General features: G+C 25.6%; 9 protein-coding genes across 9 annotated transcripts, besides 5 other annotated features; 5 read left to right on the top strand and 4 right to left on the bottom strand.

Annotated features, from left to right (window-relative positions):
• Positions 1-341: part of a repeat region that runs on past the window's edge.
• Positions 289-1316: a repeat region.
• A 17-nt stretch (positions 1317-1333) lies between these two features.
• Positions 1334-1760: a repeat region.
• Positions 1761-2220: 460 nt separating this feature from the next.
• EHI_110520 (glutamate synthase beta subunit, putative) lies at positions 2221-3567 on the top strand (the record flags this gene model as incomplete). Its single annotated transcript, XM_651905.1, has 1 exon — positions 2221-3567. The coding sequence occupies one exon, from the start codon at positions 2221-2223 to the stop codon at positions 3565-3567; it is 1347 nt and encodes a 448-aa protein (XP_656997.1).
• Positions 3568-3716: 149 nt separating this feature from the next.
• EHI_110510 (uncharacterized protein) lies at positions 3717-5072 on the top strand (the record flags this gene model as incomplete). The annotated part of the gene is made up of 1 exon (XM_651904.1): positions 3717-5072. The coding sequence occupies one exon, from the start codon at positions 3717-3719 to the stop codon at positions 5070-5072; it is 1356 nt and encodes a 451-aa protein (XP_656996.1).
• Positions 5073-5122: 50 nt separating this feature from the next.
• On the top strand, positions 5123-6796 carry EHI_110500 (beta-N-acetylhexosaminidase, putative; the record flags this gene model as incomplete). The annotated part of the gene is made up of 1 exon (XM_001913388.1): positions 5123-6796. The coding sequence occupies exon 1, from the start codon at positions 5462-5464 to the stop codon at positions 6794-6796; it is 1335 nt and encodes a 444-aa protein (XP_001913423.1). The 5' UTR covers positions 5123-5461.
• Positions 6797-6951: 155 nt separating this feature from the next.
• Positions 6952-8355, top strand: EHI_110490 (protein kinase, putative; the record flags this gene model as incomplete). Its single annotated transcript, XM_001913387.1, has 1 exon — positions 6952-8355. The coding sequence occupies one exon, from the start codon at positions 6952-6954 to the stop codon at positions 8353-8355; it is 1404 nt and encodes a 467-aa protein (XP_001913422.1).
• Positions 8356-8446: 91 nt separating this feature from the next.
• EHI_110480 (uncharacterized protein) lies at positions 8447-9550 on the bottom strand (the record flags this gene model as incomplete). Its single annotated transcript, XM_651901.2, has 1 exon — positions 8447-9550. One exon carries the CDS (start codon positions 9548-9550, stop codon positions 8447-8449), a length of 1104 nt encoding a protein of 367 aa, XP_656993.2.
• Positions 9551-10995: 1445 nt separating this feature from the next.
• Positions 10996-11204: a repeat region.
• Positions 11205-13245: 2041 nt separating this feature from the next.
• On the top strand, positions 13246-14265 carry EHI_110470 (C2 domain containing protein; the record flags this gene model as incomplete). Its single annotated transcript, XM_651966.1, has 1 exon — positions 13246-14265. One exon carries the CDS (start codon positions 13246-13248, stop codon positions 14263-14265), a length of 1020 nt encoding a protein of 339 aa, XP_657058.1.
• A 57-nt stretch (positions 14266-14322) lies between these two features.
• Positions 14323-14883, bottom strand: EHI_110460 (uncharacterized protein; the record flags this gene model as incomplete). Its single annotated transcript, XM_001913386.1, has 3 exons — positions 14323-14423; positions 14486-14596; positions 14649-14883. The coding sequence occupies 3 exons, from the start codon at positions 14881-14883 to the stop codon at positions 14323-14325; spliced, it is 447 nt and encodes a 148-aa protein (XP_001913421.1).
• Positions 14884-15018: 135 nt separating this feature from the next.
• Positions 15019-15844, bottom strand: EHI_110450 (nucleosome assembly protein, putative; the record flags this gene model as incomplete). The annotated part of the gene is made up of 3 exons (XM_651965.1): positions 15019-15259; positions 15306-15775; positions 15824-15844. 3 exons carry the CDS (start codon positions 15842-15844, stop codon positions 15019-15021), a joined length of 732 nt encoding a protein of 243 aa, XP_657057.1.
• A 693-nt stretch (positions 15845-16537) lies between these two features.
• EHI_110440 (uncharacterized protein) lies at positions 16538-17527 on the bottom strand (the record flags this gene model as incomplete). Its single annotated transcript, XM_651964.1, has 1 exon — positions 16538-17527. The coding sequence occupies one exon, from the start codon at positions 17525-17527 to the stop codon at positions 16538-16540; it is 990 nt and encodes a 329-aa protein (XP_657056.1).
• Positions 17528-17569: 42 nt separating this feature from the next.
• Positions 17570-18289: part of a repeat region that runs on past the window's edge.

The raw sequence follows: 18289 nt of genomic DNA, 5'->3' as shown, positions 1-18289 counted from the left end.
AATAAATGAGATACAAGAAAGAATAAAAAGAATAGGAAGTAAATTGAACAAACGAGAGTATGAAGAAATACTCAAAAAATATGAAGGTAAAAGGAAAAGATGGTATTATATTCAACAAGAAGTATATTCAATCAGAAAGAATAAGATAATTGAAAAAAACTAAAGAAGAAATTAAAGAAAAAGACAAAAGACATTGAAGAAAAAGACATTAAAACAAATGAAGAAGAAATTAAAAACAAAAATCCAAATTAAAGAAATGATAGATGTAAAACCGTAAGAATAATAAATAACAAACAAAACATAATGAAAATACAAGAAATACAAAAAAAGAAAGAAATAGAATTTTAATTGAAGTGTTGTATTGTTTTTGCAATTAATTGGTTAAACAAGAAATTATATAAGAAATTAAGATGGGAACAAATTGAAAGTATAATAAAAGTAATAAACATTAATGTCAATAATGAAAAAGAATATATTAAATATATTAAAATATCACATAAAATAAAAGAAAGTACTAAACGGTACATTAAAATGAAAGTAAATGATATAATATAAAGAAGAGTAGAGTGTAATTCAATAATAAAAAACATCATAATAAAAAATAACTCTACAGAAATTGATGAAGAATACCTTAACACTCTCATCAATAAAGTGAAAGAAATGAAAATAGAAAAATGTTCAAACATTAATTACTACTTTCAATGAAAAGAAGCTGACCGATTGATAATGGAAATTAATAATAGATGGATATGGTCAGGAAGCAGAATGCAGGATCTGCAAGATGATATGAAAAGGATTTCAATGATTATATACTTTTATCTCCAAAATAAAATAATAAGAGACAAATTTGATATGAAACAAAAGAAATCCTAAAGAAAATTAATAGACTAGAAGATTTAGTCAATGAAATTGTACAGAATAAAGTGCGTCATGAAATTAAAAGAATATTCTGAAGAAGGAATAAAAGTTAAAGCACTAGAAAGAACAAAGTACCTAAAATATATGATGACAATGATCAAAGAAAGAATTAAATTTAATAAAGATGAAATAATCAGAATCAATACAAATAAAATCATGTTTGATTCTAACAAGAAAATTAGAATAAGGAAGAAAGACCCAAAAAATGAAATATACCCAAATAACGATATTACTTTAGAATATTGGAAATCGTTATATGAAACACAGGTGATATTAAATAAAGAGAATTGAAAATAAAACAAATCACCTCGTGGAATGAAAGATATATCAATTATGATAATGTCATTATAACATTAAATGAATTAAATTTAAGTATAATGAGAATAAGTAACTGGAAATATTCATTAACACAATATAAAAATAGTGAAATACAAAGATAAATATAAGTAATAGATAAAAAGAATAAAAGTAATATAATATATGATATGAATATTGTGTATCACAATAATAATTGAGATAATTGAAGAAAATAATTATGAATAAAGAAATAAAGAATATGCCAATGAAAGTAGAGAAATAATAAATATTAAAATAAATGGAATAATAAATTTGAGTCAATTGAATAAATACATAAAGTATTAAAAGTTAAATACAAAATTGAAAATGCTATTGTAAAAGAAGTTAAAAACTTAACATTAAAATTATGATGGATGTAAATGAACATCGATATTATCATAAAAATATGCCTTAGAATTACTAGAAGAAAAAATAATGATGAGATGAATTTCTAATGATATAAGAATAATAAAATTTAATTCTATTTACACTTTTATTTATTTCTTTATTATTTTAGGAATATACTTTATAAGTTAAAAAATAATAAATTCATGTCCGAGAGAGTTGAAATGAAAATTTTGGTAATTCATATGATAGAGTTTGAAGTTTCAATTAGAACATAGTTTAAAATATGTTTTATAAAACAGTTAAAGATAACATTGTTTTACCAAAAGATTCAATGGACAGATATGGACCTTCTCATCTCGTTTTATTGGTTAGTCAATAAACACGTTCATGTTTTTTAATTGATAGAATGAATTAACTGCATTGGGACAAGAACATAAAACATTATATAGCTGAGGTTAATTATAATAATCTTTGAATTACAGTGCAAATACAAAAAAGTTACATAATAATTCCTGAATATCACTTAAATATTTTTGTATTAATACATAAAAAATATCTTCTTCACTTCGTTTCTAAACATATAAACATCAAGAATTGTCAACTCATCAATTCAATTAAATGAAGAGTTTCAACATTACACATGTCCTAAAAAGAAATCCTGAAGAAAGAATTAACGATTGGAAGGAGGTAGTTGTTGGTTATTCTAAAGAAGAAACAATAGAAGAAGCATCAAGGTGTCTTGGATGTAAAAAACCAGGATGTGTACCAACATGTCCAGCTCATATTAATATTCCAGAATATATTATTCATTTAAAGAAAGGGGAATTTAATGAAGCAACAAATGTCATATTGAAGGATATGCCATTACTACATATATGTGGAAGAGTTTGTCCACATTATTGTGAAAAGACTTGTGTAAAAGCAAAGAGGGGTGGAGAGCTTCAAATCATGGAGTTGAAAAGATCAGCAATTACCTATGCAAATGAAGAAGATATTAAAATAGACATTGCACCAGATACTAGTAAAAAAGTTGCTGTTGTTGGGTCTGGACCAGCTGGATTAGCTGCTGCATATTTCTTAAGATTAAAAGGACATAAAGTTGTTGTTTATGAACAAAAACATAAATTAGGAGGAATGATGATTTTATGTATTCCACCATATAGACTTCCAAGAGATAAATTAGATGAAGATATTGATAGAATTAAAAGATTAGGAATTGAATTTAGAACAAATGCTAAAGTTGATAATATTCCTTCTTTACTTAACGAATATGATGCAGTCTTTGTAGGAATTGGAACATTAAAAAGAAAAGTACTTGGTATTCCAGGAGAAGATCTTATTGGTGTAGAACATGTTATTCCATATCTTGAATCAATTAATACTTTTGCTAGAAAAACAATTGGAAAGAAAGTTGCAGTAGTTGGAGCTGGATTTTCTGCTATGGATGCTGTTAGAGTTGCAAGAAGACTCGGAAGTGAAGCATTTATTATTTATAGAAGATCAGAACATGAGATGCCAGCTTCATCATCAGAAATAGAAGAAGCAAAGGAAGAAGGAGTTACTATGATGACATTATGTAATCCAACTAAAATTATTGGAGATGAGAATGGAAAAGTTAAAGGAATTGAATGTATTAAAATGAAATTAGGAGAGTCAGATGAATCTGGAAGAGCTGCACCAGTTCCAATTCCAGGCAGTGAATTTGTTATTGACTGTGATATGGTTATTCAAGCCATTTCACAAGTTGTAGATTTAGGGTGTTGTCCTGGAGTAGAACTAACTCAATATGGTACATTAAAAGTCGATGAAAATTATAAAACAAGCATTAATGGTTTATATGCAGCTGGGGATTGTATTACTGGTCCAAAATCAATTGTTGATGCAGTTGGTGATGCTCATAGAGCTTCAAATGCCATTCATGAATATTTAACAAATTTGACTATAACCCCAATGGAACAAGATTAATTAAATTGATTTATGTTATAAAAATTTATTTTGTTAAAAAATAAAATGACGTCTAAAAAAATAGAAAAGGGTTTATTTCAAGAAAAAGTTCAAAAAAAAAAAAGAATTTAAAAAAGAAAAAGATGAAGAAAAAATAGAAAGAATATACCATGTCTCAAACACCAGTCTCGACTCCAAAGAAAAGAAGTCCATGTGAAATGGTAAAGCCTAATATAATTAAAAGAAGACAGTCAAATATTAAAACTGAGAACTTTTACAATGAAAGGTTATCATGTGACTGTGAAACAATTACTAAAACAATAGAGTTTCAGAGGCTTAGAAGAATCAAACAACTAGGAACTGCACATTATGTATTTCCATCTGGTACTCATACGAGATATGAACATTCTCTAGGTGTTGCTCAATTGGCAAATAAAATGGTTCGTGAGCTCAATATAAAACAATGCCAAAAAGAAGAGGTAGACAAAAATGATTATGTCACTTCACAAGATGCAAAACTTATTGAAATTGCTGGACTCTGCCATGACCTAGGACATGGACCTTTTAGTCATTTATATGAAAGACTAATGAAGGCAAGGAACATTCATTTTAATCATGAAGAACAGTCTGCTAAAATTTTTCACCGTATAGTTGATCAAAACCAAATTGATTTAACTGAAGAAGAAATTAAAATAGTCAAATCACTTATTACTAATGAAGGAGATTGTGACAAATCTTGGAGAAGACAAATTATTAGTAATGAAGAAAATGGTATTGATGTGGATAGATTAGATTATCTTAGAAGAGATTCACATCATCTTAATTTACCACTTCATTTTAAAGTTCAAGAAATTATCCAAAACTGTGCTATAGTAAATAACAATATTTGTTATTTCAGAGAAATTAGAAGTGATATTGCATCATTTTTTACTAATAGGTATAGTTTATATAGTGACGTCTATTTGAATGATGATGCTACTTCTGTTGAATTGATGTTTACTGATTTATTGGCTGAGTCATATAATTATATTCCATTATTACAATCTGACCCAAATGACTTAGATAAATTTATTCAATTAGATGATGGTATAGTTGACCAAATTAGATTTACTGAAAAGCCAGAGTTACAGAAGGCTAAAGCTATTCTTCATAGAGTCGAGCGAGGTGATTTTTATCAAATTGTTTCAAAAATTATTCAAACTGAAGAAAATAAACTTTTATTAAATGACCTAACTCCAGAGCAAATTTGCTGTGCTGCTTCAAACTTAAGACCTGAAGACATCATTGTTGATAACCAAAGTATTGTTTTAGCTCGTGAATATAATTGGAATAAAATTCCATTTATTGAAAGTAACGACTCAAAAGAATTTTGTTACTTAACCCCTCCAACCGTTTATCCTACAGAAACTAAAACTCAATTTAAACGGGTTTATGCTAGAGACAGAAATAAGGTTGATGAAATTAAAAAAGCTGTCAATGCATTCTTTAATCACAACCAACTTCATCCATCAATTCTGATGGAGTAGCTTTGTTATTTTAAATAAAAATCATCTTTAACTGTTTTTTATTTTTCATTTTTATGACTATCTTGTCATCTTCTTTTATATCTTTTCTTGTTTTAAAGGTTAGGCATATATTCTTTTTTATTATATTTATCTCTACAGTCTTTGCTGGAATGGTTTGAATGTCAAAAATCAATTGGCTCAGTATCATTTCAATTGAAGTCACCATGAGCTATTGCATTAACTTTCTTAAATCAAACTTCAACCATACCATTTCATTCCCTTTACAACAATAAACAGGTTTACAAGATTTTAAAGTATCATTGTTTAAAGAGATAGATTTACCAAGAATAACTCCATCAGTTTCAAGTGTTATAACTGATGTTGTTGTAGAGTTATCTTCTTCAAATCCTATGCCAAAATTACAAATTGGATTTGATGAAAGTTATATTCTTGAAGTTACTACTAATAGTATTTCCATTAAAGCAGTTACAGTATATGGTGCACGTCATGCATTTGAAACATTACTTCAATTAATTAGAATTTCATCAAACAAATTTGTAATTTCACAATTACCAATTAAAATAAGTGATGCACCAAGATTTAAATGGAGAGGATTAATGGTAGATCCTTCAAGAAATCCATTATCTCCTTTAATGTTTAAAAGAATTATTGATACATTAGCATCAGTTAAAGCAAATGTTTTGCATATTCATTTAAGTGATGCACAAACATTTGTCTTTGAGTCAAAGAAATATCCATTGTTACATCAAAAAGGAATGTATGACGAAAGTTTTGTTCTCACACAATCTTTTCTTAGAGAATTAGCACAATATGGTGCTAATAGAGGTGTTATTGTTTATGGAGAAATTGACACACCTGCACATACAGCATCATGGAATCTTGGATATCCAGGTGTAGTTGCTAATTGTTGGGATTATATTGTTAGTACATCAATGAGATATGGAGAGAATGTCCTTTCATTAAATCCAGCTAATCCAAATACATTCCCAATCATTGACGCATTAATGAAGGAATTATCCGATACATTTGGTACTGATTATGTCCATGTTGGAGGTGATGAAGTATGGACAAGTGGATGGTCAAAGTCAAAGGAATATAGTGACATTCAAAAATTCATGAAATCAAAAGGACTCAATTCTCTTACAGAGTTAGAGGGATATTTTAATAAATATGCACAAGAACAGGTAATTCATAATGGTAAACATCCAGTTGTATGGGAAGAAGTATTTAAAAAAGGAAATGATGATAAAAATACTATTATTCAAGTATGGGATGATATTCGATTACTTCAACAAGTTGTTAATTCTGGTTATAAAGCAATCTTTTCCGCAGGATTTTATTTAGATAAACAAATGCCATTATGTAATAGTTATGATTCTAGCACTTGTGTTAATACCCATTCGATGTGGGTATGGACTAATAGAGATATGTATGACAATGATCCTGTTAAATCACTTTCATCATCAGAAAAGGAAAATGTATTAGGAGGTGAAGGCTGCTCATGGGGAGAAAGTACTGATGAACAAAACTTCTTTGACAGAGTTTTCCAGAGATATTCTGCTATTGCAGAAAGGCTTTGGAGTAAAGAGAGTGTTGTTGACAAAGAAAGTCATGAAGTTCGTGCAAATTATTTAAGATGTCTTGATGTTAGAAGGGATATCATGAAAGGTACTGGACCGTTGTACCATTCATTCTGTCAACTTCCAAAGGAAAAAAAGAATTAAAACAAGTCTTTTCATTTTTGTTTTCTTTGACAAATTAAACTAACAAATTCGTTTAACAAGAATAATAACAAAAAAATAAACTTATAAAACAAAAAATATTAAAAAATAATAAATAAAAAAAGTTAAAAGAACTTTGAAAAAATGAAAAAAATAAAATGAGTATAACGCCATCTCAACACACACTTGATGCTAGTTTAGAAGCAAAGATGAAAATTGTTGCACAAAGAGAACAACAAACACAATATCTTGAAGAAAGAAAAAATAGAAAAGAAATATTAGAGAATTATCTAAAGAATTCAAATTTAAGTGAAAAAGATAAAAATGAATTGAGAGAGGAATTAAATGAAAAAGAAAGTGAGTATATGAGATTTATGAGAGCAAAATTATCACCTAAAGATTTTGAAACTATCAAAGTTATTGGAAGAGGTGGATTTGGAGAAGTTAAACTTGTTGTTAGAAAAGGATCAAATGAAGTATATGCCATGAAATTAATGAAAAAGAAAGATATGATTGAAAGAAAACAAATTGAACACGTTAGGGCTGAAAGAGATATATTGGCACAAACACATTTTACAAATGATTGGGTAGTTAAAATGTATTATTCATTTCAAGACGAAGAATATTTATATATTGTAATGGAATATTTAGGAGGAGGAGATATGATGTCATTATTAATTAAAGAAGATATCTTTACAGAGGAAATGGCAAGATTTTATATTGCAGAGTTATTCCTTGCTATAGACTCAATTCACAAACTGAGTTATATTCATAGAGATATTAAACCAGACAATATATTGATTGGATATGATGGTCATATTAAATTAACTGATTTTGGACTTTGTACTGGATTTCATAGAATTGATACTTCTATTACATTAAAAAGTCTTATTGAAAAAGCACAAAAAGAACAAATAAAAGTAGACCTTGGTGTAACTACTATGAAACAAATGCATGATTATAAACATCGTTCTCGTGATTTAGTATATTCTGTTGTAGGAACACCTGACTATACTGCACCAGAAGTATTTGAACGAGTAGGATATGGTAAAGAATGTGATTATTGGAGTATTGGATGTATTTTATTTGAAATGGTATGTGGATTTCCACCATTTTTAAGTGATGATGCAGTACAAACGTGTTTAAAGATTGTTAATTATCCAGAATCTTATAAATTTCCATCAAGATTAGATTTAAGTGATGAAGTTAAAGACCTTATTCATCATCTTATTTGTCCTGTCAATAAAAGATATAGTTCTATTGAAGAAATTAAAGCACATCCATTCTTTAAAGGATTTGATTTTAGTTGTGTTGAGAAAAATACACCTCCTTATCTTCCCAAACTAAGCTCTATGTTTGATACAAGTAATTTTGAAGACTTTGAAGAAGAAGAAAGTTTTGACGCTAAAATATCACCTCAAGATACAAAGAATCTTGCATTTGTTGGATATACATACAAAGGATTTTTAAATGTATGTAATCCAAATAAAAAGAAAGTTTCACACAGTGGTGTTACTTTAGAACAAATATTTACCTCACATGAAAATACTAAAACAAATTAATTCTTTTCTTTCATTTTTGAATTTTTAAAAATGAAATGATTTTTGACTATCAAATCAATTATTAATAATTATAATTAATATTTGTTTGCAATTAATTTATTTTATTTTCAAAATTATAAAATCTTTCCCAAAGTGGTGGTAATCCTTTGTGAAGAACAATTGGTGAACATCCATCTTTAGCATAACGAATAGAGTTTGAATTTGAAAATGAAAAGATTGCTGGTAATCCTGCAGGGAAACACATAAGCTGATCACATTTGTCTATTACAACAGCATTAATTTTATTGGGTTTTGTCCATATAATTACATTAGTCATTTGTTGTTCATACGCCCATCTATCACAATATTTTATATCAAAGTTAGAAATGTAATATTCACAGAACTCAATTGCTTTATTTATATTTCCAATATGCAATCCACTATTAATTTCTACAACATTTAATTTTCTCCACTCTCGTAATGGTGGATTTCCATAAAACTCTCTCAATTTTTCATTATGCCATTGACCTTCTCCTAAATGAAGACAAAATCTATGGTCAAAACATTCACTCATCATAACCCATTGATTTGGATCTACTGCTGCAAAAATATCAGCAAAAACATAAATATCTTTAAGATCAATCATTAAAACTCTATCAATCTCTGAACGATGTTTCATCATATAATCATAGAATAAAAAGAATCTTGCATTAGCAATATGAAAATGATCATATTTTGCTGGTGCTTTAATTAGTTCAACATTATAATATTTAAATAATTTTTCCATTGCTCCACTAAGATTTCCCTTATAACATACAACAAACTTAGCTTTTGATAATGTTGTCCTAGTAATTTCTAATGTTCTAGCTATTTTTTCTCTGAATATTACTTGTTCAGGAGAATTGTTACTATATTCTTCAAAAGCACCAAAAACAATATCTCGTGTGGTATGTGGTGGATATTTGAAGTGTTCACCACATTTACCTTCATAATTTAATCGAATATTGCTAACTCCAGGATAAGAAGACCTTATTAGTCTAGGATTTTGAGCTGGATGGTTTTTTAATTCTTCTTCAGTAAAAGTAAATTTAGGTGGAATGTAGTTAATTTCTATTGGTTCCTCCACTTCCTCCTCCACTTCTTCTTCTTCTTCTTTGATTTCCACTGTTTTATTTTTTAATTCAATGTTTTGAGTAAAGTTATCTTTCTTAATCATTTTGGAATTTGGACTTATTAATAAGGAGAATATCTTTGGTTCCATGACTAAGAAAATGCATGTCATAAAAAAAATCAGCAATAAAATACTAAGGTTGGTTAATCGCATTTAGTAGTTTTATGTTAAAATAATAAAGATCAAGTTTTAAGCAAAGATATTTCTTATATTTTATCTTAAGAGTTTATTTAGTAAGTTGTTATTAATAATTACATGACGTAATAATTTACTGATTGGCTATTTTCTGACACGTAATTTATTTCTTGTTATTTTTTGAAGAGTATTTATATTTTTTCCTCTTTTTTACATTAATATTAAGACTTATTTGTTTTTCTTCATTTGGAATAAATCGTAATTTCCCATTTTATCTTAAAACCATATTAGTATTATAAACTTTACAAAAAAAGTTGAGAGACTTTTTTTTCAATAACTAACACCATTGAAAAATTATAGACAAAGTAAAACTTAATTCAAATAAAAAAAATGGAATATACTAAAAATTATAAGCTTTTCATGTTGAAGAGTAATTTTATTATATAAATTGGTTTTTATATGATATTATATTATCCACATAATTTTTGTGGTTCAACCATAATGTCCTCACATTTATAGTTTTATAATATAAACCTATAGGTTATTTTAGTATTGTGCTCATTCTCTTTTTCTTTATTTTCTTTCAGTTATTAAAAGAAAAGGTTATAATATGTTTATTAGTAGGTATTAATTTCTGTTGAAGTTGAAATGATAAACATATTCATTTATAATTGTTTTTGAGTCTTAATATATTTGCCTTCAATTAACTCATCTCGAAACATAATAGGTTATAAAAACTATAATTAAAAAAAAAAGAGAAGAAATGTTAAATAATAATTATTTTATTAATTATTTGTTTTAATGTGAATTGTTATTTATTTTGTTATATTTTGGTGTTGAGTCTTTTTGGTTTATCATTTGTTTCAATTTATAGAATATTTCTTTTTTTTATTTTTCATTTCTTTATATAAGTTTGTTATTCATTATAAGCATTTTAAATAATATTGATAAAACCGTATCATCTAGCTTCTAAATACATTCATAAGAACGAAAATAAATATACTAAAAACTAATAATAGAGCAAATAAAAGGTAGATAATTAAATATTATTACTTCTATTTTTTATTGTTCCTTTTTCACTAGAGACAAATCACATCTTCGTGATTTAATGTTTATTCATTAACTCTTCATTTATTTACATTGAATTAAAGTTATTTCAAACTTTATTAACGTAATTATTATTCATTTAACTTCATTTCTGATTTATAATATATATTAAATTTCCTCATTCTTTATTTTTTTTATTTTATTATAAAAGAATATACATTTATCATTGTATTCTTTTATGACTAATTTCATTTATTATATGATTATCATTTTGTCTTTGATAATATCAATATTAACAAAAACACTTTCATCTTAATAAATCAAGAGTACTAACTTTTACAAATACATACTCTTTTATTATCATAAAGATATTCTACTATCACCAATAACTATCATATTTACCATATTGAGTAATATATTTTCTAACCAAATACAAAACTACAACCAAACTATAACTGGAAATTTGAAGCATTGATTTATTTTAAGACTCATGTGTTTAACGTATCATCTTCGAATCAAAAAAATAGCTTAAACTATAAAAAAAGAAATAACTTTCAAAATATCAATAATAAGTTAAAATATAGCATAAAATTGACTAGAACGAATAACCAGTATAGAAGGAAGAACTTAAAAAAAATATTAGATTTTTAAAAAAAAAATATAGAAAAGTTAAATTGTTTATAAAGAGTTATTATAAAATACAAAATCACTAAAAACAAACAATAATGAAAGAAAATAAGTTAATTCAATAAGAAAGAAGTATTTGATTTAAAGAACTAAAAACAAAACTGTATCTATATATTTTAGACTAACAAATTTGTATAAATAACCAAAGATGCACTAAATCCTGAAAAAAAATAAGAAAATATTAATGAATTTCAAGATTGAAGAAAGAATATAAACTACAATAACATAATGTTTATGATGGAAAAGAATGGTAATTGATATTTAAATAAAACAAAAGCAAACAATGTTAGTTTGAAAAAATAATTATAAGACAAATAAAATGACTATTAAACATTTTAGAATCATTTGGTGCATTATAATGAAATTTAGTAAAATGACTAAAAATGATAAAAATACATTAATTTGATAATAGAATAATAAAAATGTATAATAAAAATGATATAACCTCAACTTAGTAATGACAAATTAAAAATGGATCAATGAAAAACAAAATGAATATTTAAAGATTAATTAAATGTGTTTATTGAACTTTTCTTATCAAGTATTTTGTATTTATTTTATAATTTTGTTTGACAATTCAAATTCAACAAAAAATAGTATAAAAAGTATTAAGTTTAGTTTAATCAAGCAAATTAATGAATAGATAATATGTTATTTAATAAATTTATTCTGAAGTATTACACACGGATGACTTAATGTTTTTTTTTTCATTGCTGAATCTACTTATCTATTTTTTGTAAAGTATATTATTAATTTAATAGATATATGTGTTTTCATAATTTTATTTGATTAAATTTATATAGAATATGTATAACCATTTATTATTTGAAAATAAAATAAACAGTAATATATTATTTGTATCATTTCAGTTCATATTTCTATTGTTATGACAATAAATTGATATATATCATGTAAAATTACATTCAGAATAATACAAATTTATTAAATCTTAATTGGAAACAATACTTCAAAAAATAATTTAAAAGTTATATTATTTATAAATATTGTAAATACTAATTAATTAGTATAATATTTTTTGTATTTAAAATAAAATTACATCTAATTAAAGATAGAAAAAACTGTTTATATGAAAATTATAACCTTTTAATTTTGGTATTTCATTATGCAATAAATTGTATCTCTTATATAAAATTATCATATCACAAACATTTTTTTTGTATTTGATGTTTATGAAACACAACTATTTTATTTTTTTAATAAAAAGAGTGAATATTATAAATAAAAAGTTATGAAATAAATTTTCAGTAGATATTGATTCTTCCACATCATTTTATTTTTTTTTGCGATTATTTCTATCATTATTCAATGAATATATTGTTCATGACATAATTCTCTATCTCTGTATTTCACATCAACTGTTTCCACATTACTTCATTTGATATTTCATATTCTTATTCATTACGTCTTTTATCATTATTTACATTGCAATTATAGTACCTTGTTTTTACATCATTATTACTATTTCTTTATTGATTAGTTCATTTATTATAGTTATTATTGAAATTATTTTTATTTCAGTCTATTATTTGTTTGATAATTACTATGAATATATTCATTGTAATGTCATCTAAATCTTTTTGTTAGTGAATAATTATTTCTAAGTGATTTTCATTGTATGTTGTAATGAACAAATAAATCTTAAAAGAATATTAAATTTAATAATTTAATAATGATTAATACCATACACTTTATAATTTAGTATATGAACAATATTTATATTGGAACTATTTAACAATTCATTATCTACTTAAATTCCCTTTGTCAGTTAAACTTCTGTAATGATTTAATACATTTGATTGTATTAGATCTTATAAAAAAGAACTTAAATTTTAATTTATTAGTTTTAAGTGATGAATATGTTTGAAATTACTTTTGTTAAAGGAATGAATTGGCCAAAAGCAGACCCTATTGGATGGTGTGATCCATTTTGTGTATTTACTAATAATGGGAAAGAATATAAAACAAAACATGACAATAACACAAGTGAACCTAAATGGGAAGAAACATTTACTGTAGTTTCAGATCACCAGCCATTAGAAATATTGTGTTTTGATTGGGACAGAATTGGGGATGATGATTTCCTAGGTAAATTTTGTATTAATTTGGATGACTTTTGTGATGTTACAACAAATAAAAACATTAAGTTTGATATTACTTTAGAAGAAGAGTATTTAACAAAAAAAAAGGTTGAAGAAAAACCTGCTGCTGTTGTTTTAACAATAACGAATCTTGAAAGAAAAAAAAAAGAAGAAGAAGAAAGGTTAAGACGTGAAGAAGAAGAAAAAAGAAATAATGAATCTATGACAGCAAATGCCCGAAAAGAGGCAATGGGAGAATGTAAGGATGAATTACTTGAATTTGCTGAAGAGGGATTAAAAGAAAAATTACGTCCTGTTCAATTAACATTAATGAAATGGACAGAATGTAATGACTATCATTTAATTTATTCAAGTGATATTGATGAATTATCATGTGAAAAAATTTCTTCATTACTTTCATCGATTTCAAATTGTATGATTTTAATACTTGATTCTACTGGTAATTTATTTGGTATATTTACTCCATCTATCTCTGAGTCTTGCTCAACACAATTTACTCTTTTCTCATTGAAAGGTTTTGAAGGTTCTTTATCACTTAAATTCACACCATTACCTTCATCTGATTCTCTTATTCAAATCTCACCTACAAAAAATGTTATCCTTTCAGTAAAAAATGCTTTTACTATTGCTCTTAATGATCAGTCGTTTATTGATGCTTCTTTTTCGAATAACTTTACTTCTTCTCATCCTTTTGAAAGTACTATTCTTACAGGTAAAGTAAGTCCTGATAAATTTTCTATTCGTTGTTTCTTTGCTTTACAATGGTATTAAATGAAACATTGAATCATTTTGTGAATTCAATTCTTTTTAATTATTTTTTTCTGTCCTTTAACAAAAGCCATTATCTGGTTTTCTTCCATTTGAACATTTGGTACACCTCATTGTCATTCCATCACACTCAGCACATTGCCTAAAATATTTTCTGCAATCTATTTCTTAAATATCATTCTTTTTCAAATTTTATTCAATCTTAAAGAATAAATTAACAAACAAATACAAGCCCCCTCCCGAGTAACGATAGCTCCATTTCTGCATTGTGTACATTTATCTGATCTAGTCTGATCACAGTCAAGACAATCTGGACCAAACAAATGCTCACATTCTATTAATGTTTGAGTACTTTGTGTAATGTAAATATATAGTATGAGACAAACTTAAACAAAGTCCATGAAGAGTAGGAGAATAGCCTCTAGCGCATTTTTTACATCCAAACTTGTCAGTATTAAATTCTTCACAATGATCTAGAACAGTATTTCCATCAACACAACTATCTCCTAACATCATAAACCCACTTTTACAGTTAGTACATTTTTTGTCTTCACATGACTTACAATTATCACAAGAAGCAAATGCCACAATAAAAAGAAGTGTTCCAAAAATGAAGTTCATTTTATAAATTTTAAGATGAGGAGGGTTGTTTAAATCTTTTTCTTTATTAAAGAAAACTCAAATGAAAAGACTTTTAAAGATTGAACAACTAGATTATGAAATAACTAAACGAAAAGTCATAAGATGAAAACTGAATCAATCAAAAATAATCTCTCTTTTATTTTGATAACATTCAACACAATTATTTAATATCGTTCTGATCAAAGTTTCTGTAACAGTAAAATCTTTTTCAAGCATATTATTGATTGTTTCTTCTTCTGTTTCATCTTCATAAAAATCTTTTATGTTATATGGAACAAAATAATCAAAGAAAGACCCAACAATAACTCCATTGATTTTGTGTGGATCTTGTCCTTCATTAAAAAAAACTCCAGAGCTAATAAATTAATACTAGCAAAATTTGAAAGAATAAATAAACAAACTTAACGATGGTTGGTGGTCTATTTAAATGTCTTTCTAAGTATGTAACCTTCTTAGTTAAGGTGTTATAGAGAAGGTAAGGATTTGGTTTAAAGGTAAATGAAAGGACAAAACTTACCCTGAGGGTTTTTTTATTTGTTGAACCTGGATAAGGGACAATTTGGTAAGAAAATGAATGACAAGAAATTGAATATAAGAATTGTAAGATTTTCACATCAGTTGGATTTGTTGCATAATAATCAAAGAGTCCAGCATTGTGAAGAACGGTATACCAAAACCCAGGGATTATATTGATTTTAGGGCCAATTTGTTGAAGAATTTTTTGGTTTTCTTCCATAAACCGAACAAATGCTTTCCAATTTCTTATTTCATTTTCTAATTCATCTTCATCAAACATTAATTGAAGATGTTCAGCTTTTTTTATTTTTGTGACTAATTCAGGACTTGCAGTTTCAATATATTTTACATAATTCTATGACTAAGTATCATTACTACTATAACCTTATTTCACTGAACAAACATCACTTGGTGATACATCCATTAAACTACGAGAAATAAAAAAGTCACAGAAGTTCTATGAATTTAGAAAAATAAAAAAATTAAAAAAAGCAAAATAAATTTTTGTTACTTTTTTTTCATCAAAAAAGAAGAAGAATATTCAAAGAGAAGTAGTTCATAATATAATTATTTAAAAAAAAAATTAATTTCAAGTTTATTTATTTACTGATTGAAATAATTCTTTCTATTAGTTTAAATTTTATAGAGTGAAAATGAAAGAAGTTATTTATTTAACAATAATTTTTATTGGATTTTATATCAAAGTATCAAAGTATTAATTGTTAATGATTAAGACATTTTGAAAATGTAAAACACTTAATTAAAAATACTATGTATTTATCTTTTTTACATTAAAGTAAATATAAAAAGTTATTTACTCTAATTTATTAATTAAATAAACTATTCATAAAAATTATAGAAGTCATTCTTACTGTTGTTTATTATAAACATTATTGTTATTAATTCTTCTGACATTCTAATCATTTTATATTCATTTTTATAATACACATTTACACTATTAGTAATTTATAATATTTCCTTATTAAAATATTCAAAATCAATAAGGTTTTATACCCATTTTAATGTCAAAATTACAATGATTGAATCTAAACATGTTTTAATATAATTCAAAGTAAAGCCATCCAAAAAAAAAGATAACAATAATCAAAATTTCAAACTAAAAAAGTGAAGATAATATCTTTAAAACATCTTCTGTTTGTTGAGTATCAGAAAATTGCATGTTTTGATTTAATTTTTCTTTAATACATTTTAGAAGTGAATCAATTTGTTCATCTTTTTGGTCAGTAGTTATTTCTTTACAATCAATATCTAAATATCTTAATTCTTTAATTTGTTCAACATTTGATGATATATCTTTATAAGGTATTTGAGTAACAGAACTTAGATCAATAGAAGATACTTTTGTAGAAACACTTTGTTTAGGTTGAATAATATCAGATTCTTTCCTAAGTGATAAAGGTAATTTAGGTTTTTTGGTTTGTTCAATTTCATTAGTTTCTTTTATTACATTTGGTTCAATAGTTTGTTCAATTTCATTAGTTTTAGTTTGTTTTAAGTCAATTTCAGAGATAGGTAGTCTGAGTTCAGACCATTGATATTTCTTTTGAATATCAGAAAATGTAAAATTAGTTGATAATTTAGGAGAGTTTTCATATGTTTGACTTATTAAATCAACTAATTTTTGTGTTCTTACAATAAATTGTGTTTTCTTTAAGAAATGTTGAAATTTTTCTTGTATTATTTTATATTCATCAGGTTTTAATTCATTCAGAAATTCAGATATAAGTGGTATGTGACGAACACAATAAATTACTTGATAATTAAGAAATTTATTTAATACTGGAGAAAGGTCTGGTCTTATTTCATTTACCACTGTTCTTAATTCAGTAAATGAAGGAGATTCTTTCATTCTAAATAAATCAATTGATGAAACTACTTCTTCTAATACACATCTGGCTTGTTCATCTAATGGATAAAACATACAATACATCCTTTCAAAAAATTTTGGTGTTGTACTTAATACTATTTCTATATATTCTTTATATTTTTTAGTTGTATTTTTTGGATTATCATTATCAACCCACTCAGCAAATTTAGTTACTCTATCTTTGAAAATAACAAATTTCATTTTTGTATCATTTGACATAATTAACTAAAAATTTTGAGATCCATTAATTAATAATAAAAATAAAAAGCAATTAATTAAGTATTAATAGAACTAGCTTCTATTCTTCCTGGCTCAGGGGAGACTAATCCCGTCCCTTCGTCTTCATCTTCTTCTAGCAGCTCTACGGAGTATGTTTGGTTGTGATCTCCGCAGTATTCCATGACATCCATCATGTTTTTTATTACAAGGTTTTTTACTTCTTTAACAATGTCAATTTCAATTTTTAATTCTTTAATTAATCTATTACTTTCTTTATTTACTAATCCATTTATTGATATTACTACTGGAATTATTTTGACATCTTTTAATTTTTCTATTTTCATTAGCCTATTCTTTAATTCCTTATACATATTCCTTTTTTTCCAACACACTCAATTAATATTGTGATCAGCCACAATTGTCATATCAAATAATAGACCAGTTTTATTCTTTTTATCTAATACATATATGCCTGGTCTTTTGTGATATTGTCCATCACTTTTAGGCATGATTTGTTTGTTCCATATCATAGTGATGTCTTTATATTGGAACACTGTTTCATATGGGGGTTTTTTATATTGTTTATTTCCAGTGTATTTTCTTATTAATCCCTCCCATATTATAATGCCTATATGGTCATGTTTTTCTATTTGTGATTTTTTATGACCAATACAAGATAGTAGAATGTGTTCTACTGTAGCTATCTTGTCTTTACATAGTGGGCAGTATTTTAATCTTTCATTTTTCATTATTTTTGCTTTT

The sequence above is a fragment of the Entamoeba histolytica genome, genomic scaffold (genome assembly GCF_000208925.1).
Source record: "Entamoeba histolytica HM-1:IMSS scf_1104750517953 genomic scaffold, whole genome shotgun sequence".
NCBI lineage: Eukaryota > Evosea > Mastigamoebida > Endamoebidae > Entamoeba > Entamoeba histolytica.
The sequence above is the reverse complement of the archived record's forward strand: the minus strand, read 5'-3'. Positions and strand labels throughout refer to the sequence as shown.